We start from the raw sequence: 26079 nt of genomic DNA, 5'->3' as shown, positions 1-26079 counted from the left end.
TAAGAGAAATTAAAATAAACAGTTTTTAGGTCTTTATTAAATGTACTATAAAGAAAATGTAGTTGTTCATTGTTTTTACTATGATAAAAATTATGTATTAATTTCTACACGATCAATATAGTTATTTTACCCTAGGTCATCACATTACACAAATTTGTTGCCAACTTCCGGAAAAAGAAAAACTCAAGGTGACAAAATTCAGATAGTTTTATTTGATAAATCTTACCTTAGAAGTAATGCCTTTACTTTGACTGTTGAACGTATCCGTTATAAATCTTTGATAACCATATGCGACATGCATTGTATTTCTCTCTCTTTAATATCCTTTTGGTTCTCGTTTGATGTTACGAAACAACACATACAGCCATTACACTTACAGTAATACAGAGCACGGCTGATGTCGTTTTGCATCCCCTTTTTGAAACAGACTAACATCACAACACAGTGCTAACTGTTGCCAAATGCATAGACCCCGTCTTAGAATACATGGTAAAGATGGTTTAAATGGTCTGAGTAATATATCAGGCATGTAAAGTCTCATTTTCTGCACCGCCACCTTGGCGGTCTCAGGGTAGCATGCTCGCCAATAGTGTACGAGGTCATGGGTTTGATCCCCTACCCAGTTATACCAAAGACTTGAAAATTGGTAGTCACTGCTTCTGCTAAGCATGGGGTATATTAGGAGATAGAGTAACGACTAGTTGGCTCAGAATCAGAATAAGGTGTTAAAGAGGGTTGGCATGCTATAGAAAGCTGCTATAGAAATTAATCTTTAGTAAATGATTGGATGTTTGCAGTGATATATCCAATCTGGATTTATTTTCTAATTTTCAAACCCTAGTCAGCTGATTGCTCCTCTGAGATAATTTACCTGTCATAAAGCATACCATTACCTGTTTAGACCGCAGTTAACACATTTTGTCAGATTTATGACTTCAGTTGAAGAAATGAGATTGAAATTATTTGTCACAATTTTTTATTATATACTTTGTAAACGTCCTGTTGTACGGGTTATAGAAAAAACCAGAGTTTTTTAACGATTTTAGGATAGTTTTAATGATTTTTAAATAAATTATGTTAGGATGCAGCTGATATTGTGAAGACACATCCTGTGGACGCATTATATTTCAACTTTGCGCGTCCAGCAAGTTTTTCTTGTGTCCAGGACACATGTACGTGCCTTAAGGAGAGCCCTGCTGCTATAGATTGAAATAGCTCTCAGGGTCCTACATACATGTATGTTAACTAAAGGCACCTATGGAGTGTCTCATCCCTACACCTCATGTACATGAGACAGTGGCATATTTGCCAAACTTCAACAAACTTTCTTTGATCTTTTAGATCTTTTTTTTTCAAATTTTATCTAATTTTTTGGATTTTAATATGACGCAGTATCAATACATGTACATTTTGTGGAATGCTCTCCTCAGGCTTCATAATAAGTTTGTACCCCATATTCAACATGGAGCTGCTTGGTCATATCAAATCAGATTAAATGAATCTGATGTTTAACATGCCAGTGATGTCATTGAAATTAGGCCACTGGTGCCCTGCTCTTTTTTTGTCAGTTTTCCTCAAATAGATGTACATGTAATAAAAAAATATGTTTTGCCTTAATTGTCCCTCAAACACGCTACAAGTGTAGATTTCCCTTTTTGACATGAACTATTCTGCTTGTTTCAAAAGCTGCAGAGAACAGTCATTGCAATGATACAGAATGGCAACCAATCAGGAATAAGAGTAAATTGAGTAGCAGAATGAGATCAATTTCTAAATCAAGTTAGTCAGGAGTTCCAAGAATCCAATTGGCACTGGTCTGAGGTCCAGGGCCCTCAGTTTTTTATGCATGACCTTTGGCTTTGAAATATATGCCTAGGTCCTGGACCTTCCATATTTATGTTAACTCTTTTTGGGGACCTTCCACTTTTTTATCCTCACCTTTCATTTATGATTAAGAAAAGTTCAGGAACTTTCACCCTTGAAAGTGAATTTGAACCCTTGCAATTGAACAATTGAGTTTTCATGCTTATGATATAAACAACAAATGTTTTCTCCAGATAATCAATATATACATGCTTATGTAAATTAATTAATTCTAAAACAATATTTCTGCAAAAATTAACTTTTTATACATGTTCACTATATCAGGGGAGGATTGTTTTTGTGGAATAATACATGTAATTTTTCATTATTCAATTAATTTGTTCAATAAAATATATACATGTACATGTACATGTATATACATTGTATATTTACTCCTGGCTTAAGTCCAATGACATTTTATATAGGTTCTCAATAACTTTTTAAGTAGTAGCTTGAGTCATAAGAAATATTTAAAATGCAACTAAGTTCTGTAGCATTTATGCATTTGTGAAGGTTTATTAGACTCCTGTACTGTGGCACAGATTGGTTTATGTATGATAGAAATATTCACACAATATACAAATGTACATTGTAACTGATATATTACTAATTTTAAACAATATTTTCAGATCCATAACTGATTTAAAAATGTAAGTGAAAAACTACAAGTAAATATAACCGCAATTTATTTTTTAGGCAAACATGTTGAGGCTCTGGCCCCTGAGTAGGGTCTTAGCACCCAGAACAACTGGGACCCTCTTTGGTAAGTTTCATTGTAAAATATAATTTTGTACATTGTACAATGATAGATTGTACTTAAACAATAAATTCCATCTACATGTACTCCAACTAAAAATTTGTAAGGCTTTTGATTTAGATCATTGGCCATTTTGAATGAAAACAAATTTCAAGGAATGACACATTTAAATTTCTTTTTACATTAAAATTTATTCGCCTTCAAAATAAAGTTGCTGCTGTTCACATTGTTAACAGCCACAAAAAAGGGATGAGGAGTTGCTTTGTTACTTTTTTTATTATACATGTACATGTATTTTAATGTGTGAAATGAAGCACCTTGAAAAGAGAGAAGGAAGACTTTAAGAACTAAGAAGTTATATTTAAGTGGCCTTTCGATAGATAATTTAAGAATGGGAAAACCCATTTTTGTTCTATTTCTAATAAGTGCTAGAAATAGTGTTCTTCATCAAGTATTTCATACTGCAGTTTGTTTAATATTTTTAAAACCTGGACACTAGCTATTTGTATATTATATATATTTAATTGTTAGTTTCTATCATTTTTAACTATGAATTTTTTGTGCAAATATTGTTTTAATAGATTTCTTGGATCATGCACTTTTGAATTTGCAATTATTCTAGCAAGTTATATCAAAATGTCATTTAATACTCACGACTGTTTGTAGAGTCATGGGTCTTACTGTCAAAATAAAAAAAATAACTGTGCCATGAAAATTTCGTAGTTTAAAGTATGACTAGTTTTAGCATGTGTTGATCTATTTACTGCTCATCTCAAAAAAAGATTAAAAGCAGTTAATTATACTTTTTTAAGTCTGAGAAAGGAAAAAAAAATTAGAGTATTTTTAGTGTAAGTGTTTGAAAGAATCAGGCAAAATGGGAAGAATCAGAACCATGCATGTCAAAATCCCCCTGATCTGACAATAAAATATCACTCAAGGATGCTTTCTCTATTTGAAAAGACTATTATTTGATCTCTGCATCATTGGGTTTGCTCAGAAATTTTTCAATAGAATCTTAGAAAAATTAGGTGTTTGACAAGAATTATGTGCTCTTGAAGTGTTCATTTTCAGTGCTTTTCAATGAAATTGTAACTCAATGGTCCAGCATGATATGGAAAATCTTGTCTGTTTTCCTTGATTTGAAAATAGTCAAATTAAATCAAAATGGTGTTTTTTTTCTTACCATGTTTCACCCACTGCCTGATTCTTACAGATACTGACACTTAACTTCAAATTTTAAAATCTGGGATATTTTTTGAAACACTATACAATGAGAATGGATGTGGTGAATATGTCAAAGAGACTACAACCCCACTGGGATAAAAAATGACAACTCAAGTCTTTATTGAACGATGAGAAAACCCTTCCACCACAAGGCAGGCTGCAGCTGGTCCCAAAACAACATTTTACAAAGGTACGTTGAATATATTACCTTGAAAGTAGTATTTTTATGATTTTATTGTAAAGATGGACAGTTGACCCTTTGATAAAATATTTATTATGTATATTGAAGCTCGTGGCAATGCATCAGCACAAGACAAAGTAGAAGTTTTTGTTGATGATAAAGCTGTCTATGTACCACCAGGAACAACGGTTTTACAGGTAAATTTATGCCCTCATTTACATGTAGGTTGGTAGATATACATGTATTGTTTTTCTGTCAAATTGCTCTCTGCCTTATGTTTAGGAAACTTACTGTTCTTATCAGGGTAGGAAGCGCACTCAAATTCTAGTCAGTCCTGAATACAATTTTTCAATATATTTACTATATGGCTACATAGATTTTTGCTAAAATTAGCCAGTCCTGCCAAAAAATAGCCTGTCTAGGGCTGGCAGGCAGGCTACTATTTCTAACTCTGACTACCATCCAATCTTTTAAACTATGAATAACATTAGTAAATCAACAAGTATTTAATTGATCAATAACATGATGAACAATTGTAAACATGGTAAGCATGGGAGTCTTCACACAACATTTTAATTTCATGGCATGTGGTGGGAAATTACAAAATTTTAATCACTCGCTTGTGCGATATGAATGAAGCTTATGAGTGGGAGAAATACATTACAACTTATATTCTAGAATGACGTCATATAAACATCAAATTACCCAGTGTATTTTTACCACTGAGCAATTCAGAAATAGTCTTTTAAATGTCACATTAAAATAGAATTACATGCAATATGTAATTTTAGTTATGTACATGTATGTACATTGTATGGTATGCTGTTATATTCATTTACATACCTTGCTTTGCTAACTCAAGTAATAAAATCACCAGATTAATACCTAACCTATGAACCCATTTGTAAATGTCAGTGTTGGACCTTAACATGTGGTAAATCTTGTCTTATGAGGCAAGTTGATGAAAGTTAATGCATATTGAAAAAAATACATTATATATAAAATTTGGTTGTCTTTTTGGCAAGTTTTTGAGCCTTAAATGTCCAACCCTTAGTGTGGAAAACATCATACCGCCATAATACTTCTTAGACAACTTGTGAAGAACTTTGGCTGTAAAATTAAGCATGTTAAGATACCACCAGTTGATAATGTACATGAACACATTGCACATGAGTCTATATAATAGTGCACGATCAATATGCATTAGAAAATCATTATGTCCTGCCAAGTCATCTCTTTGGAACAGTTAATGTGGGAGATTTTTTACATAAAAGCATTTTTTATCATGTAAAGATCCAATATTTTAGTATTTTTCATAGAATATATAGTAATTTCAACCAAAAACCTCCCACAAATCATAATTTTTTTACATGGAAGATTCTTATTTTTGTATTGATTTTGTGGGAGTCTTCCCCCCTAATGTGGGATGGTGAACATGTATGCTTATATCCATCTGGCTTACCCATTTTTTTTTTCAAAATGCACTAAAATGTTCAATTAAGAACTCCAATTTCTACTTTTGAGTAACTTCATATTTTAATGAGCTTCTAAAGCCTTGGAGACACTTTAAACACAAAAAACAATGCATTATGTATACTTGCAGGCTTGTGCAGAAGCTGGTGTAGAGATCCCAAGGTTCTGTTACCATGATCGGCTGTCTATAGCTGGAAACTGTAGAATGTGTCTGGTAGAGGTGGAGAAATCAGCTAAGGTAAGATTAGATGATGTTACCAAACCATGGTAGGCAAGTGTTGCCACACTCATTCCCGGGTAGCTACTTATTTTTGTGAATTCAAAATATAAAAAATGATATTGTATTTGCCTCCTTTTGTTGAATTGTTTATAAAACTCAGTTTCAAAGTGCATTTTCTTCAGCGAAAACTATCTAAACGAAACCGCAAATCAACTAGAAACATGTCTTCACCAGACATCCTCAATGAATAATGAACCTTTATAGACCATGTGTATAAAATGTCTTGTTCTTTTCCAGCCTGTGGCCTCCTGTGCTATGCCTGTAATGAAAGGAATGAGGGTAAAGACTGATTCACCAGCCACAAGGAAAGCCAGGTATAAGTTCATTTAACAGACGATTTTTTTAAACCCTCCGTTTGTCAGTCTTTCTGCATTCTTTGTAAGCGCAACTCCCCCTATACTGCTAACACATGTAGTACTATACCGCTATAACCTTGGTTCCCTTGATTACTCTATACAGTTAGGTCAATTCTGAAAACTTGGTCTCATTTTGTGGAAATGAACCTGTTTTGAGGCAGTCCACACAGAAATTTCAAGTGTTTTGTCAAAAAGAAGTACACAGTTTTCTAATCCTTGTTGTGTGGAGGTTCAAGTAATTTATATGTAATTTGTTGATTATTGTTATAAATCAAGTAGCCATGGTAACATACTGAAAAAAAAAATTAATGAGTTTTAGTACAAATCAGGGTGCCTTTCCAAAAATTATAGCCAAATACTATGTTTTATTAAATATCAGCCACTTAGACACTAACACAGGATGAAAACATGCATGGAGGAGGTGGAAAAAGGGTAAAAATATAACACCTTTTTCGATTCATTTTCTCAATTTTAGTTCCTAAAGTTTTTCAAAATAAGGTATTTTGAAAATCAGCTAGCTGATGCTGAGGAGAGAACCTTATACAGTAGGGGACTGAGGCATTTCAGTTACCATTCTTTAATCAAATTACACCCGTTGACTATACATATATTACATCTATCTATGTATAAACGCTTATTTACATTTAAACAATATATCTTCCAAATTTCAACTTATAATTTTAAGTTTTACAAAATTAGATAGGGTCAACTTGGTGTGTGACACAGTGCGGCTAAATGTATCTGTATAGTACACCCTACAGGATTTTGATGATTTTTATAGGAAGGTTTTGCATCATATTTAGATGTGCATGAAGAAATATGATTACTGTAATAGGACTCTAAAGGGAGATAATCTAAGTAAAACATTTTACATGTTAAAAACCCTGATTGAAACTCCTCTTAAACTGCTCAAGGGATTTTAATGAAATTTGTGGGAAGTTTTGGCAACATATGCAGATGTGCATGGAGGAATATACAGTGGATTCTTGTTAAATGCATAGCCTATTTGTCAGACGAAATAATGCAAGTAACAGAACTTACCATGTCAAGTGGAAATACCTAATATTTTGAATGTTGAAGTGGGACATATTCTTTTATCATTTTTAATTAGTCAAAAAAAGAGAAAATATTGTTGTGAAAACGAAGATCTGAAGAGAACTTAGGTATTTCACTAATGATGTATTGTTGTTTTATCCATTTAGGTACATTTTCGAGTAAATCTTTAAAAAAATTTATGCAATAAAAAAAATTGATTTTTTTTTTTCAGGGAAGGTGTGATGGAATTTTTACTGATGAACCATCCATTAGATTGTCCTATCTGTGATCAAGGAGGAGAATGTGATCTCCAGGTAACCATAGTAACACCTAGCATACAATATTTGTAGGGTATTGTCACGTCGGACTCGCCTTTCTGTCCGTCCATGTACAAATGTTCCTTATAGCTAACTCTTGCTGAAAGTTTATTTCTTGTTTTCTTTAGACCATAGTACCTTTTACCAGACTTTTATTTCATAAAAATGATACGACAAATAGTTTTGGGATTTTTCTTAATACACAGATTATCATGAAATGCACATGAGCTTCATTTAGATCTTAAAGGATATAAAAAATATTAATTCCACCACAAAGATAAACAACAGAATGTGTTTGATAGGTTTTTTGTGTGTGTTTCAGGATCAGTCAATGAATTTTGGTAGTGATAGAAGTAGATTCACAGATATAGAGTTTTCTGGCAAGAGGTAGGCAATACTTGGCAAATAGAGCTTTCTGGCAAACTAATGTGATCAAGATTGGATTGTTGTCTTCTAAAATATATCAGATACAATATCTAAAGAAGTTTGAAAAAAATGTGAAGAGAAATTCTTAATCATGAGCATTTAGTTATTAAGTACCATTCTGTGTAAGAATCAGGCATTGAGGGGCACATTATTAATCCCAATTTGGTCTTTATGCCTCAAATATATTCAATACATCAAGAAAAAACTATTTAAATTTATCCTGAAACATATGTTATGTAGATATTTTATGACTGCTTACATAGGGTAAAAGTGAATGAAAATTTTCCAGCAATTTTTCCATTGTGAGTTTCAATTAAATTTCACTTGTCATTATATTAAAAAGGCAAACTTTGCTAACATTTGTATTGTTATTTCTGAAGCTTGGATAATGCAATTAAATTTCTATGTTCTTTTTCTTAATCTGCAACACCTTATACAGAAAAGTACTTTAATATTTTGTTAGAGCCAATTTTTGCTTTGACATTAAAAACTCTGAAATTTGAAAAAAAGAATTTGAATAAAGATGAACAATTTTGCCAAGTGTAGAATAAGTATTGAATCATCAACTCAAATAATTGTTATTGCTCAAATCAATACTATAGACATTGTGGAAGCTATCTAATTCTTTGAAGAAAAATAATACCTCCTCTTTCAGATATCTTCCCTTTCCAAATTCCCAGTTCATCAACTTGTTAATTTGTGGCTTATAATTTTTCAAGCTTGCCAATTATGCATGGTGATATACTAAGAAGTATTTGTTCAAAAATCCTATTTGAAATGTATATTTTACAGAGCTGTAGAAGACAAGAATGTTGGTCCATTGGTAAAGACAATAATGACTAGATGTATTCACTGTACTAGATGTATCAGGTAGACCATTTTTAAATGATTTAATATGAAATGCCATGCTTGTTGTTGTGGTCCTTGGGGTGTGACCTAAGGACCCTATAATTCCTCTTTCATTGTTAATGAGAGATTTAAAATATTTTAAGAATCTGTGTGTTAGTGGAAGGAAATATGCTTTTTCTAACGACCATACTGTGGTATCACATTTAATCTCATTTAAGTCTGGCTTTCTGATATTCATAATTGAGCATATTCCTCTTCAAAATGTTCTTTAAAAGCAAACATTGTAATTTTTGTAGTATAACACACCTGAATATAAAATATGAATACATTTAAAAAAAAATATGGATAAACATATAAAAAAGATTGGAACCTGCCATTCACAAAACCTGTTGTTGTACAAAAGATAAATTTCAGTAGGCTATAAGTAAAAGTAAAGATTGATTATGCCAAAGACTGACCCCAACCATTTCTGATTTTGGTATTATTGGAAACTTCTATTCTTCAGAAGCAATTTTAGATACACCTACAGGTCGTATATTGTAGTAATTTTGTATATTAACCTGTCTTGTATTTTAACACAGATTTGCCAGTGAGGTAGCTGGTGTAGATGACCTTGGCACAACAGGAAGAGGTGGCGACATGCAAGTGGGAACCTATGTAGAAAAACTGTTTAAATCTGAATTGTCTGGAAATGTTATTGATCTTTGTCCTGTAGGAGCTTTAACTTCAAAGCCATATGCCTTTACTGCAAGACCTTGGGAGACTAGGTATTTTGCTGCATTATATGAAAATATTGTTTCTTATTTATTTCATTTGCATGACTACAATTAGATTACATATACTTCCGTCAGCATGAATCATAATTTATCCATGTGACAAGGTGAGGAAAATTGTGGCTTCACTGAGACTCTTTTCTTTTGTACCAACCAAAAATAAAGCTGGATAAAATTTAATTATTTCATCTGGACATCTTGTTTAACTATCTGAATTACTAAATTAAAATGTTATGTTTGCAATAGAAGATATGGAAAGATTTATTTTTAAATGATGACTCCACTGTGTTGGATGGAGACACTATAACCCACACTCCACCTCCCCTTTGTACAGTGGTGAAATTAAAACTTATGTTGATGAAAGTATAGATGTTTAATAATTTAATAAAACAGGAACTAATTCAAATTTTACAAAAAATCATCAGGAAATAATTAACACTATTTGCAAATGTACATTGGTATAATAAAATGAGTATATCATATATGTGTATATTTACTCAGATGATTTATAGCAAATACAATGATAGAGTCTTGTCATTTCTTGGTTAAAAGACAATCACCAGATGAAATTCATGAACCATAACAGCACCTTTTCATTTTCTTTGTACAACAGGAAAACAGAAAGCGTAGATGTTATGGATGCTCTTGGAAGTAACATTGTTGTCAGCACCAGGACTAATGAAGTCATGAGAATTCTTCCTAGAATGAATGAGGTATGTCTGTACATCTGTGTATAAGATGGTTCATTTCAACCTCAAAAGAATTTGTGCAAAGGTCAAGTTTTATAAAAAAAAAAAAAAAAGAAATTTGAAGTCTAGGACCCTCTCTTAGACATTCTTTACTCAAATGATAAATTATGAATGCTTTTAAAAATAACCTTTTATGTAGTCTCTGGGTAGCATGTTTACCTGTGTGTTGAAAGGCATAGGCTTCTTCCCTGGCCAAGTCACTCCAAAGACTTAAAAAGAGGTAGTCACTGCTTCTCCACCAGCACACAGTATTTAGGGGATGAAGTAACAACGGGTAGGCTAGTAGTCAGAATAAGGTGTCCAGGTGGAGTGAGCTAGCACAATAAAGAATCTGCTATACTTATCAAGCTAGTAAAAAGTGGACCTCTTGGATTAGTAAAATTTCTCGTCCTGAAATGCATGAAATATCTGCTATAGGATGTTAAAGTACAATCAATCAATGCTTAAATCTTGCAAGAAGATATTTATAGCTGCTGCCATGTATAAAGAAAGAGGCTTTTATACAAACTAATGATAAAATCCATTCCTGCTATTAAAACTTTGTACAGATATAAAGCTTGTAAAATTACTGTCAGTGTTCTAGGATTTTTCAGAAATTGAGGTTTCCTTGGGAAAAATCCATGTAAAATCAACTTTCCCACAGTCAATGACTCCTTTCCTAACAAAACAAATCCTTACAGCATAGGAAGTTTTCAACTTGCCACGGGAAAGTGTAACTAAGCACCTAACTTTCCCTGACCCAAATTTCACTTGCCCCGGGTAATGGGATATAGGAATCCTAGAACACTGACTTTAAACTAAATTCAGCATATTTCTAGTCCATATAGCTGACATGATTTTCTATAGCTTTTATCAAATCCAGAATGTAGCATTTGTTTTTTTTATTTTTTTCGACACAGTTGGTATAGTTTCTCGCTTTTTATCTTCTGACCTTATAAATGCTCCTTTATGGAAATGCAAGTCACCTGATTGCAGTTCTGTTTCCTGATTGGCCAAAAACTGATAACTTAGTGAAAACTGTATCTCAATTGCGAACCATGTAATATTTTCTTGAAGGAAATGTAAAAAATTTTAAGTAAAAAGAACAAAATTTTACAGCGTTGGCTATCTTTTTATTAAAGATGGTATTTGTTTACCACATGTATACTTCTGCTTTCCCTAAATTCCACTTTTTGAGGGTTTCCTAAAATCATTCTGACATAGTGTTGTGAGTAGGTGAAAAAGACACAATTGAAAAAATTTCACATATAATAATATACCCTAACACACATGCATATGAAATTTATAAGAAACCTGAAAATATTTTTAAATGATGGTTGTTATTAGTGGAGTTTTATATTTTACTATAAATTAGCAATTTATTTTTGGCAGAGATGCAGGTGGTGCCATAAAGAATGAGTTCCAACCTAATAACTTTACGCATCATTATATTTACTGTAAATTTGAATAAATGTCATGCATTGCTAATTTATAGCGAGAATTCCTTGTATAACAAGTATCTAGCACTGTTCATCTCATTTTCCTGCATTGTCTGCCATACTGTCACTGATTCACTGAGCTATCTTTTATCTTTTTTTGGGGATGACTTTGTGGCATAATGGTTAATCTGCTAGATCTGTGATTTACAGTAAGGGAATGAATTTGTAAATCAGTTAAATGATCGAATTTAACAAACATATGTACATGACTGTAGATAAGTAAAATGTTCCGGTTTGATTAAAGAGTAATGAAGGTTTCCAAGATTCTAGCAGAAACCAAAAGAAGGAACAAAGACCAGACATGGAAAACAGACAAACACAACAAAGAACATTGAATAACTAAAATAATACGTACAAAGTAACAAAAGTGTCCTCTTCTTTTGGAGAAACACCTGCCGAGCTGCTCATAAAAAGACAAGTCTGCGGTAAATGAAAGAGGGGGAAAAAAAGAAAATCCACATTTGAGGAAATATAAAAAAGAAGCATGAATTGTATATAAAGATACGTTACATTTTAATTTCTGAAATGAATGTAAACCAATGAATAACTTTATATAGTCAAAATAAAGAAAAAATACATGATTGTAAATAAGTAAATTTCATGTTTTATTTTTTCACAGGACATCAATGAAGAGTGGATCTCTGACAAGACCAGGTTTGCCTACGATGGACTAAAACGACAGAGATTGACAACACCATTTGTTAGAAACAATAATGGCGAGCTTAAACAGGCTGATTGGGAGTCAGCTTTTGTATCAGCTGCTGAAAAGGTTACTAAGTTAAATACATGTTCATTGAGTACACATTTGTTGAATGAGAGATGTTTATTACCCTATGGTATTGACCATTTCCTGAGGCAACGTCAAAGGAAGTAGTTTGTATCTCCTGGGGTAATAAATTTACTGTTCCCCAAATGAACAGTCAACAAATATTTGATATTCTGAACAATTATGAAGTCTTCATGAATGATCCTTTTTTTAGTGGTAAGCAAATCACATAGCCACAATAATTGTTGATTGTTTTCTGAACACTTTTTATCGGATTTTAAAAAGATAAACCCTGACAACATATGAACTTTGATGTCAGAGAATCTGAGAAGAAAAAAATGCAAAATAGATGTATGACATTGTTGCTCCAGTCATCAGAACCGACAGAAGAATGACAGAAAGAACAGAACAAATTTGGAATAACTATATGTAGTTTTTGTTAAACTTGAACCACTATTTAAAATAAATAAAAGTAGTAATATCTTATACCCACTAAATGTGTGGGTATTATATTTGAATCACCTTGTCTGGCCATCTGTTGTTCCAAATTTTTTTTGTAAATTATATCTGCTCCCAATTTCAAATTTGGTGCGTAGCTTCATATAGATGAGGCTTATATTGTAAGCAATTTTGGTGCTTTCCGATATGAACTCCCTGTAGAAGTGGGGTTATGTATGTTGTTGTGCAACCTTATGTTACAATTATTATCTTTTTTACCTGCATTCTTAATATTAGTCAGATGTAATCTACATAAGAGGATGAATTCAAATATTGATATATTTGAAAATAATAATTCCATTGACAGTTTAACATCAGCTAGAATTTATTTTTCTTCAAAATTTAACAAAACCTTAAGATGTGAGCTTTAAACAGATAAACACTTTGTTTATGTTAAAGTTACAAAACCAGTAAAGATATTACGGCCTCTTAGTGCTTGTAGGGTCAAAAGGTTAAATTTGTATTGATGACGATTACTTCATTCTCTATTACTTTAGATCTATTTGACTTTGGTGTTATTTTTTACATTCATATCAAGTTTTATGTAAAACTAATCAGACCTATAAGACCTTGTCTACTATTAACTTAGGCCAAAATAAAAAAATTTCTGATTCTCATCCCTGCCCGACTGGATTTTTCATGCCCGACCCGATGTTTTAATTTTATGTGTTTTAAAAAAATAATCCCAGATTCATACATGTATTTTGAGAAATTTTTGCATCTTCTCCAGACCTGATTTACAATAATTGTCATATTTTAGTAAGTTCCGGTTAGTTTTTGCTGCTCTTTCTTTCAAAAATAATTCCATATTGAAGAAAACCTGAATAGGTGTAGCAGTCAAGACACACATACTTCGTTAAAGCTGTTTTAATCTAGCTGCACTGGTAACATCAATCACCAAACACACATGGATGATGATAACAGCAATGCTAGGTTTCTGGCACAAGTGACAGTTACTGTTAGAAATATAAATAATAAAATTAGCCCCCCTCTTCAATTATTCAGAAAAATTGGATGAGGATCTAGGAATTTTTTATTATGGTTTATGGAAGTTGTGTATATCCTAAAAAGGGAATTCAAAGTTGCACTATAATACTACAATGGATCATCATTTACCAAAGTTCAATAGAAACAGTGATCAAAGTAACCCAGATTCTAGGGGAAATCAAAAGAATGTAATCCAGCGACAAAGACCAGACATGGAAAACATACACAACAAAGAATGTAAAGTAACTAAAATAACACTTACAAAATAACAGAAGTAAATGAGCAACTCAGACTCCACTGAAAACTGGGAGCATGGACCAGGTGCATCGGTAGGGTAAGCATCTTCTGCTTTTCTAGAAACACCTGTAGAGTTAGAAATATGATTTACCATTGTTGTCTATTTTTTTGGTACAACAAGTTAAATACATGTAAATATGATTTGATATTGTTGTAGCTTGGAACGACCTCAGGAGATAAAATCGCTGCAGTAGTTGGGGGTTTTGCTGATGCTGAGGCATTAGTTGTTCTCAAAGATTTCCTGAACAAACTTGGCAGTGAAGGTCTGTGTACAGAAGAAATTTTCCCAATGGATGGAGCAGGGTATGTATTAGGCCATATAAAACAGATTTCTTCATGTACAGATCTTCCCTCATCTTTATATGGTACCTCATTACCCCTTTAGGATGTAATAGAAAATAGAATGACACTCTTAAAGTTTTAGGTTACGCACTATACAAAAAGCATTTCATCACTTTGGGGAAATTAAAAGCACAGGGCTAGGTTGCCAAAAAAAAAATAAAAAGGACCATTACATATTCTGTAATTCAACTACTTTTCACAGATAATTATTTCACATTGCAGGACAATGTTTTAAATTTTTTGAATCTGTGCTATTTACAAGTATTTCCATGACTTTCTCTGTTTAACATCTTTTCAGTGATAATGAAACCTCCCAAAAATATGTTGAAGCACAATATCATTATCTGAGCTCTTATACGCTCCTGAAGGGAGCTTTAATGGTTATATTATCAACTGGATTCTGTAGACTCCAGGCCAGAAAGGGCATCAATATCCAGTTTGTGTCTTCATATTCAGATATTCAAGAGCTTAAAAAAATAGCATCATGGCAGGTTCATTTGCGTATACTTGCGTATGTAGATGCAATTTAGAACCAAGAGAAGCATTTCAGGATTCACATGTCTCATGGTTTTCCACAATAGCAGGAATTTGATTTTCTGTAGATTCATGGATTTTCACTTTTACAAATCCAGACATGTTTGCTGATGTTTTTGGGGGCAAAAAAAAAGACCCTAAACAGACCTTGTAATGCATGAATTTATTTCTGATTTTGCAAATTTTTACTTCCTTGTTGATCCTGATATCTCATCTATACAATTGACAAAGCATGGAGAGTGGGTTGGCATGAAATACAATAATACTTTTTAAATGACTTCATACTTGCACTTTATAAGCACCTTCAGATGAACTTTGACATTATTCAAGAATTGGTCATACTTAAAATACCAAATAAAACATTAAGGTTTTTTGTTTTCTTTTACAGAACTGATTTACGATCAAACTATTTGCTAAACAATAGGATCACAGGAGTAGAAGAAGCTGATCTTATTTTGATAATTGGTTCCAATCCCAGATTTGAGGCTCCTTTATTTAATGCCAGAATGAGGAAGAGGTATGTCAAGACAAAATTTAGGGTGTTCCTTGTATGGGTTGATAGGAAGTCTGATTATGTGATATTGAAATATTCTGTAATTTTTAAGGGCAGTGGATGTTTTTTTTTCTTCATTTTTTTATACAATGTTTAGCCATGATACTCTTTTTAGAAAGTCAACTTAAACCACATTTTATGGAATTAAATGTTTAATGGTATCCTTAGTAAATAGAGACTACATTTGAAGATATTTTGCACTATTTTAAATGCTTTAGTTTTATGTATGTAGTTTTGTTTTCTTAATTAGTTTTTTTGTGTAATTGTATTTTATTCTGTTGTCTACATTGTGTATGTGGATGGTCTCTGTTTCCCGATTCTTGTTTTGGCCAGATACTTGGATTTTAAGTGTCACTCTTTGTAAGAATCAGGCAGTGGTTGAAACATGACATGAAAAAGACCCACCAGTTTGAAAATTTAATTTGACTATTTGCACCGTCAGAATTAAGGAAAAAAGATAAGATTTTCTATATCATTTTGGTAAAATGAGATACAATTTCATTGAAATACTGTGAAAATGAACATTTCAAGGGTAGATATCTGTCAAAAACATAATTTTTAACATTCTTTTGAAAATTTCTGAGCAAATTCAGGGATGCATAATAAGTGGTCTCTTGGTGAAATTATATTGTCAGATCACTAGGTTTTTGACATGTTTCTGATTTAAAAAAAAAACATACACTTATTGACTCTGAATTGTCCTGTTTGATGTTCTGTATTTCTTTGCTGATATATTGGGGCATAAAAAAGACCTAGACAGACCTAGTCCTTCACATATGCATTTTAATATATTATAGCTGGATTCACAATGACCTAGAAGTTGCCGTGGTTGGACCTCAAATTGACATTACCTTTGACTATGAGGTTTGTTATTATTTTATGCATAGATACACCCTTTTACAATTTGTCCATAATTTTTAAAAAAAAAATCAGATAGAATATACAGTTTTACTGTCAACAGTATATTATTTACAGATTTCCAATCATTTCCTGGTTTAGAAAACATATTCTGATCATTGAGATGCTTTGTATAGACTTGAATTAAGCCCTATAGGGATTCGGATCATGAAGTATAATCAGGCTTCACGAATGTAATCCATCTTGGTTCAGATAAATCTTATTGTTTCTGTATAGTAAACACAACATGCTTTCATTCAAGAGAAATTTGAGATGTCAGTGTAAATTTTTATAATGATTACTGACGAAAGTGCCAAATTATAGACTTCTCAATTCTGTTTTACTGGTTGTATCAAAAAGGGGTTTGCATCTATGTTTTCTGTCTAAGTGCAATTTCTTTTTCATAATTTCATCATTCAATGATGGACAGTTCTCTTTAACAAGTAGTTGAATGGACAGTTGACAAGAAGATTTAAACTTTCAAATATTCTATAGGTATTTGAATTGATCAGGGATGAATTTTTTTCCACTTTTTAGTGGAATTCCGCTGATTGAAATCCAGATTTTACCGTTACGATCCTTTTTTTCTTTCTGTTTATTTATTTCTGTTTATACCAATTTCTGCTTTTTTATGACTTCGTCAAAATCTTCCCTGATTTACATGTATGTCTGACAGAAGTTATTACTACTTTGTCTAAAAATCAGGCAAAATGTGTGCAAGATGTGGCACACGAAGAGAGAAAACATTTTTTTTTTGCGTTATCCATGTAAATATACCTCATATCCTCCAGAAATATCCATCAAAGTGTTTGTAAGGTTTGCCTTTTCACAATACTGATGGGTCAAATTTACTTAAAATATACTACTGAAAAATGGTGGGAAAATTTTCTCTCAGTTTTTCTCAGTATAAACAGTCAAAAGATATCTAGGTCACAGATGCTTCAGGATAAAATTAAATAGCTTTTCAGTTGTTTTCTAGATATATTGAATATATTTGAGGCAAAAAAGAATAAATTAAGAAAAAAGATGTGCCAATTATAGGGTTACATGAAACTACACAAGGATGTTCATTAAAAATTGTCTATTCCCATGAACTTAACAGTTTTACTATCCTATAGTCTTTCAAGTACATGTAGAAAATGTATATTACTACAACAGTAATCTAAGTGTTAATATAAACAATTTTCTCATCTTGTCTCTTCGATAAAACATGACTAAAAAAGCAGGTTTTATCATGATTCTAACTTCTTTGATCTAACTATATCCCTGCTCTGAAGGGTAGGGGTATACTGTTTAACCCTGGTCTGTGTGTCTGTGGTTCTGTGTTTCTATAACACTTTTTCCATCACAGTTTTCCTGTAGGTATGCCATATGGTAGAATAAATTTTTGGAAAAATTTGACAACATTTTCCTGTTTTACGGAAAACTTCGTTCTAGTTCCTTATATAGTGAATGAAATTGGGGGTATCACTAGTGAGCCATCACTTCCAGATTTCTTGTCTTTTCTGTCCAGAATTTGAAATTTAATAAAATTGGATTGTTTAGCCCATTTGATACATGTACAGTGTAGTTGTATAATCTCTGTGTGATATTTTTCAGCATTTAGGTGACAGTACACAAGTTCTACAAGAAATAGCCAGTGGTAAACATCCCTTCAGTAAGGTATGACTTTGCATTTATTTTGTTATGACCCACGTTTTAAAAGCAGTTGGTACATGTATTTATAGTTATCATGGAGTCAGTCCATCTGTTTGTCCATCCCCACTTTCTTTGAAACTGCTTAAAATATGTTTTCATGGCAATTATAAAATTCAATTCTATAAAGCCTCTTCAGTATGCTTGCTTGTATCATAAATAGAATATGGGCAAAAAAATATCAAAGCATCAGCAGTGGGATGATTCAAATATGTTAAAATTATTAAAACATGGCCTAAACATGAACACATGAAACAGAGAAGATTGACATACACAATGTAGCGAACCAAATAAAAAACTGAACATATGGGAAACAAAAGTGGAAATGATGTATGTGTCAAAGAGACAACAACCATACAAAGCTGTGAGAATAACAGCAATGGTATGCATTTATAAGAGTTTTTCTAGTTTAACTTGCATCTGAGAACAAATGAGAACTATAATAATAATTTATTGGTAATTTTTTTTAACAGAAACTAAATAGTGCTAAGAACCCCATGGTTGTAGTAGGCAGTTCCGTCCTGCAGAGAAAAGATGGTCCCGCCATACACAGTGCTGTCGCTGAAATTTCCCAGAATGCCAGAATTAACAGTGGATGTGGTGATGACTGGAAAGTCCTTAATGTTTTACATAGGGTAAGCTATCAAAGACATATATTGATATTTTTTATTTATTTAACACTTGGGAGGGGGTCATGGACTAGTCCATTGGCCTTAAAATGCAAAAATGGTCCTAAAAGATAGGAGGGCATGGGTCAATGGCCCATTTGTTGTGTATGTGTGTAAAATTAATGTTTTTTTTTTTCATTTTATTGGCCCATTAATTTATTTGAAATAACCCATTTTTTGGTACTAAGCTTACTGTATATTTACATCCAATTTCTGAATTTTCCGATTTTTTGTTGGCTTAGTTAAATCATGTTTGAAATCAGATACATGTACTTGTGTTACATGTCATATTAAAGTGTCAATTTATTTATTTTTAGGTTGCCAGCCAGGTAGCTGCATTAGACCTTGGTTATAAAGCAGGTGTGGAATACATCAGAGAGAATCCTCCTAAAGTTCTGTTCTTACTGGGAGCTGATGCAGGAGCTATCACTAAGAATGATATTCCATCTGACTGCTTTGTAATTTATCAAGGTAAATCATTTATACCGTATTTTCCGGACTATAAGTTGATATTTTTTTTTCAGCAAAGTGTCAGCCTTGACTTATCGTCCACTTGGACTTATCTAAGGATTTTTCAAGAAAAATGATCATCAACAATGCATTTCATTAGATTTGTTTAGTTCACTTTTGATTGCTTTGATTTAAAATTTTTGGTAAACTGCAATCAACGAAAGCCGTCACTCAAACAGTCACAAATCGGTGTTTGAATTCAAATATTATTGATCATTGCCTCTATCCTGATAGCGATGATGTTTATAAAAACTCTGAAACTTCGAAACCATTAAAATATATATATAAACTCTAGAAGGTACATTAACAAAACTCTTTTTTTTTTAACTTGGAAAACATTATTGAGTGTTTTGTAGGCAAATTTATACCCATTTACAGTATGTCGTAACAAATTCGCACGTGGCTAAAATTATAATTAGTTAAGGTGTTATCTAAATGGCTAATTGCAACCAAATTTGCAGGTAATGATTATTTTTAATTGTATTTCATAATACCAGGTAGTATTGTTTACTAATTACCGTTCGTAATTATGACCAATTAATCAAACAAATTTCCTGTTTGTTTCACACATGGCTGCCCACGTTAGACATGTTTACGATTTTGTACTACTGATGATCTATGGCTTCAGAGAGCCATTGACATGCCATTCAATAAAAATAATTGAACTCACGGACAAAGTACACTTTAACAAAAACACAGATATTAATTTAATTCAGAAATCTTACACTAAGCAACATTGCAGGAATAATATGCTGTTGAAAACAAACCGCTCAACTCGGAACTGCACTGACATGTACAATAAAAATGCACACATCTGACCCTCGACTTATCTGTTGAATTTGACTTATCTATGTTTTTTTTGTCAATTTTGGTCAAAATTAGGCTATTTGACTTATACTCCACATTGACTTATAGTCCGGAAAACACTGTAAGTAAATTTTGTTCATCTATATGTCTTTCAACATGGTGTAGAATGACTCCAAAATGTGTTGAGAGATTTTACTCAGAGTTTACCATGGCAGTTTTTGGTCTACCAGTAGCTTTTATACATTTGAGTCATTTTGATTGGCAAATAAGTATTATCTTATAGATGTCAGTTATCAAATGTTCCATGTGTAAAAAATGACAATAATTCACACTATGAAATAAATTCTGTGATTTCACTCTTGGACTGTCTTGTCACATCACAAATACTAATCCTCCAAAATTTGAAATTTTTGTTGAAAATAAATATGATAATTAATTGGAAAGAGTGAATAATCAAAATATGATCAAAAGTATGGAAGAATACATAGATTTAAGAGAGTGTAGAACAAGTTTTAATGCACTTGTGCTAAGAACGCATTAAGGTTAAACTTGTGTGATGAACAAGTTCTGTATGCTCGCTAGATTTAGGCATTCTTTGGTACTCATTATCATATTTTGGTTCTTAACTCTTTCGAATTATTTATCCCATTATTGCTCCAGTTACAATCTGTTAGAGGTGAAATTGTTGTATAAAAACACAGAATGGCAAGGTTACTTTATTATAGATGGACTACATACCTGTGAAAATTTTTCTAAATATTCAAGATACCTTAGAACCCTTTACTTTTCTTGCAGGCTGATCTAACAATTAGACTCTTTAGAATGTCACTGGAGCAACACATATTACCTAGTTTAAAGAGCTCATTTGTTACCTGAAGTAATACATTGAGCTACTTGATAACGAACATCATGGTGAAATTTCTTATAGAATGTTTGTCTGACTTTTTGTTTTTCATTTTTTTCCAGAATTCTAGTTGCAGTGTTATCTGAAAGGGAATTCAGTGGTACCAAGATTTGAACAGTTATAAAAAAATGTTATTCACAGATAACGACTACCTGGGAAAACACACACACAATTAATGACATGAAATAAACCAAGATAATATGTTCCACTAAAGCTATGAGCATGGAACTCCATGAAGAGTGGAAACAGGCATAGCATATTGTTGAATCCAGCTGATATTTTAAATTTGTTAACTGTTTTCAGGTCACCATGGTGATAAGGGAGCACAATTTGCGGATGTTATACTTCCTGGTGCGGCATTCACAGAAAAAGATGGAACATATGTAAACACTGAGGGACGGGCACAACAAACTCGTGTAGCAGTAACTCCCCCTGGACTGGCTAGGACAGACTGGAAAATCATCAGGGCTTTATCAGAGGTAATGATTCAGTACAATAACTCCTGAATGGAGGTTGTTTTATTTAAAAAGAGTACATAACAAAAATATTTAATTTAACTTCAAGAATTAACATTATTATATCTCTTCTCATGTTATTGGCCAATTGCAATATTTTTGTCCCCTGCATGAACTTGAGGGACATATTAAGGCTAGTGTCAGTGGCACCTTGTAAGCAATCTGATTCCTACTCTCTTAATTGATTTGAATTATCTCCCTTTGGAACTGAAGTTCTTTAAAAAAATTGGAAGCCCTTTCATGCATACAGATTTGGATAAAATCTAGACCCTATTTTCTTGCATAGATTAAATGAAGTTAGAATGTATTACTACTTAATGGCCATCCTTTTTGTGCTGAGTTTCTTATAAGGTTTAGAAAAGAGACTCCAATGCCACAGAACTTTTAGAACAAAATTGAACATCATGATAAACTAATCAATTCTTTAGATTTTAGTAATCATTCAATTGTTAAAGCATCTGAGCCCTGTTTCATAAAAAGTGGCAGTTTGATATCCTTCTATGACTCAAATTTCAACCAATCAGGTAGCTTGAAATTTGAAATTTGGGAAGAAAACAAAAGATTTTAGGAAAACATAAACCCAGGCCTGGTGTCATACAACATTTTGACCAAGTGATTTATTGACCATGGAAACTCCAGGAGTTAAAAGTTATATGGACTGGTATTTTGAATTTTAAATTGATCCTGGGATCATTTTTGACAAATTCCAAAGCAGTTTCTTTTCATCTATTGTTTAATTATTGTATTTGTCTGCTACAGGTTATTGGTGTAACTCTTCCCTACGACAAAGTAGAGGATATCAGAAATAGAATGACAGAAATAGCTCCAAATCTTACACAATATGACGAGGTAGAGGATGCTAATTACTTCACACAGGCTCAAGAACTCTCAAAGGTAAAGTATATAGATGGTTGATTTGTAATGGCTCTAAATTACAATTAGTCGATTAATTTTTTTTTTTTTTTTTTTGTGTGTGGAAGATTCATATTCTGTTTGCATCCACAATTCATGCATCGCAAAGGAATACAGTAAAGGCTAAAGTAATTAAATACACGTAAACTGCCAGCTTGTGGTTAACCAAATTATGAGATGAAGTTCATGTGAATTGTTTCAGTTTCAAATGACTACTATTTGAAGTTTTCGAAAATTTTCAAGCTATATACTGTTCATTAAAGTCATAACTACATTGCAAAATATCTCTTCTACATCTTTGAATCATGATAAAAACCTATATAAGATGTTTTTTGATAGTCTGGAGTTTTATGACATTGGTCTTTTATTATTTAATATGAATTGTTAAAAGCATTCTGATTGGTTGATTTTCTTTGGACGATAGGGCCAAGTTGTTCAAAACTTATATAGATAGAACTAGACTTATCCAGTGGATAACTCGTGTAGATTCCACTAGACTTATCCAGTAGATAACTTGTATAGCTTGTATTAGACTTATCCAGTGGATAACTTGTTTAGATTGCACTAGACCTGTACAGTGGATAACTTGTATAGATTGCACTCAACCTATACAGTGGATAACTTGTTTAGATTGGACCAGACTTATCCAGTAGATGACTTTTGTCAAGGGATAAATCTTTTGAACAACCAGGCTCTGGTTATTTTATTAACTAACTTGGTATTGTGACTTCATGAATGTCAATTTGTCTACATTCCAGGATTCAAACAATCCCAAACTAAATGACAGTTTGATGAAGGATCAAATTTTTAGCTCACCTGGCCCAAGGCCATGTGAGCCATTGCCATCACTTGGCGTCCGTCGTTGTCGTCTTCGTCTGTTAACAATTTTTCAAAAATCTTCTCCTCTGAAACTACTGAGTGGAATTATATGAAACTTTGAACATATGTTCCTAAAGTATCTTGCACAAAAATTGTGTTTAGATATTTGATCTGTCAAAAAACATGGCTGCCATTAATAAAAATGGAACATAGGGGCAGACTGCAGTTTTTCACATATATCCAAAATCATAAGGTTTAGCCATATTCTGACTAGGTAAAAGTGTTCAGCATGATGAGATCTATCTGTGGTCAAATTTTCATTTTAATCTGTCAAGCCATTTAGGAGTTATTGTCCTTTTTCAGCATTTTTTTGCTACTTTTAATGTTATTTCTTTCAAAAATCTTCTACTCTGACACTACTTGTTCAATTTGAACCAAACTTGATAGGAATGTTCCTTGGGGTATCTTGCTTCAAACTTTTGTTTATTTTTTTTATCCTTCAAAAAATATGGCCGTTGTTACTAAAAATAGAACATAGGGGTCAGACTGCAGTTTATCGCATATATCTCCAAAACCATTAGGTTTAGCCAAATTCTGACGGGGTTAAAGTGTTCAGTATGGTGAGATCTATCTATCATATTTTCATTTTGATCTGTTAAGCCATGTAATGGGCCTAATGATAAGTCCTACCAAAGTCTTTTTGAGTCGAAATTGTTAAACAACTTCTTGTTAAATTTCTTGCCATTGAAAGACAAAATTTAACCAGGTGAGTGATTCAGGCTCCTAGGAGCCTCTTGTTTACTAGATGGATTGTTTTTAATTTTTGGCCAAGTTACAACGTATGCTTGCATAACAAAATCCTTGTTTATAAACTGCTTCATGGTTCATTAAGCATGCCTTTTAACCTTTGGAACAGCTCATGTGGGTGATTCTCCCCTCATTGTCACTATCTTATGTGGTAGTTTTTAACATAAAACAAATTTTTTGTGTAAACATTCAATTATTTAGTATTTTTCATGGAAAGATAATTATTTTAAAACAAAACCTTAAACAGATCTTACATTAATTTCTGTATGGGAGATTCTAAATTTTTTATTGATTTTATGGGAGAGTTATATTTCATAACTTGATCAACAAGTCCTAATCGTTTTTTCAAATATGGCAGTGGTCTCAAAATCTTTGTAGGATGTCATGTTTTAAATAAGAGACATATATGTAGAATAATAGCTTCTTTTAATATTGATACTGACAATATCATGTGGGATATCTTGACTTAACACACTCATTGAGATTTTCCACAATATTGTCAGTATCAAAATTGATAGTGACTACATTTGTATTACACTGTTTGTCTATAATCTGTAATAACAAGACAGATGGTTACTCACACTAAACTGTGAGTTTTATACATGTATCTTACAAATACATGTACATTGCAAATTCTTCAATAGGGATTTTGATCCTCCACGTATGAAGTCTTGAGAATTACGAAGTTCAAGATCATCATGGGCTTAGGTGAATTATGGAAAGTTGAAGATTTAGGTATACTAATATTAATAGGATAATTAAATGGAAAGAGTTAAGAACCAAAATATTATCACAAGTGACGAAGAACGCTTAGATTTAACGAGTGTGCGGAACTTGTTCCACACATGAGTTAAATTCTGAAGTGTTCTTGGCACGAGTGATTATATTTTGGTTATTCATGGTAACCAATTGATTATCCTAGTTATTATATAGATTTTTTTTCAAAATTGATCAATATTTTCAACATGAATTTTTGGCTGGTGAAAGTGCAAGAGTCAATTACCAAATTTATTTCACAGTGTGAATTAACAAAACTGGGATCATTGGATAAAACACTGCTATCTGTATAATAAGCTGGTTTTCTTTTTTTTTTCAGCTTGTGAAATCATCCTTTGATGCTTCACCTATAACAGTAAACCAGACATCGTTAAAAGACTTTTATATGACCGATTCAATTAGTCGAGCCTCACAAACTATGGCTAAATGTGTACAGGCTGCTACCGAAGCAGAATCATCTAAATATTGATGTAAAATCTCAGACTCTATAGATTTGAAAATAAATTATGTTTTAATTTATGGTTGAATTAGATTTTTTTCCATTCAAGTCTCTTTTTTTGCATAGATATATGGTTTCTTGGTAAATATGTTTTTTGGAAAATGTTTGTTGTTCAAATTACAATTATATTTTGGTATTGTGTATGAGGGTTGTCTAAGAGGTCCAAACATTGAAATACAAAAAATGGGGCAGATCATGTAAACAATTTTAAAAGTGGGGATTTGATTCAGAATTTTATAGGGTTCCAGGCTGTTGCTTGCTAATTTTTCAATGAGTCAAAATGAAATCCTACCAAAATGGAGGTGAAAATACTTGTCTGTATTTAATTTTTTTTGTTTGATTTTGTGCTGTTTTTGTATGGTAATGATAGTTTCGTTTGAGTCATTTATCTTTTGTGACATACCTAATACTAAAATTTCGTAACGTTACTTGCTTATGTGCTTTTTAATATTAATGATAGCTATGAAGCAAGAAATATAGTACTTGTAATACCAACACCTTTGCAGAAATCAGTTTTGTTGGTTAAATTTA

The 26079-nt window shown here is 32.3% G+C and overlaps 1 protein-coding gene across 1 annotated transcript; it reads left to right on the top strand.

Annotated features, from left to right (window-relative positions):
* The first annotated feature begins 156 nt into the window (after positions 1–156).
* Positions 157–25568, top strand: LOC148603040 (NADH-ubiquinone oxidoreductase 75 kDa subunit, mitochondrial-like). The gene is made up of 20 exons (XM_088553362.1): positions 157–188; positions 2560–2626; positions 4134–4222; positions 5629–5736; positions 6016–6092; positions 7402–7483; positions 7809–7873; positions 8705–8782; positions 9343–9528; positions 10148–10247; positions 12381–12530; positions 14467–14612; positions 15574–15702; positions 16536–16602; positions 18235–18297; positions 18804–18965; positions 19316–19469; positions 21523–21698; positions 22494–22628; positions 25369–25568. Exons 2-20 carry the CDS (start codon positions 2566–2568, stop codon positions 25516–25518), a joined length of 2178 nt encoding a protein of 725 aa, XP_088409488.1. The 5' UTR covers positions 157–188; positions 2560–2565; the 3' UTR covers positions 25519–25568.
* The last annotated feature ends 511 nt before the right edge of the window (positions 25569–26079 follow it).

The sequence above is a fragment of the Perna viridis genome, chromosome 11 (assembly GCF_037379345.1).
Source record: "Perna viridis isolate PV_CMFRI_1.1 ecotype Kerala chromosome 11, ASM3737934v1, whole genome shotgun sequence".
In the NCBI taxonomy this organism is placed as follows: Eukaryota; Metazoa; Mollusca; class Bivalvia; order Mytilida; family Mytilidae; genus Perna; species Perna viridis.
This window is presented reverse-complemented; position numbering and strand designations above follow the sequence as displayed.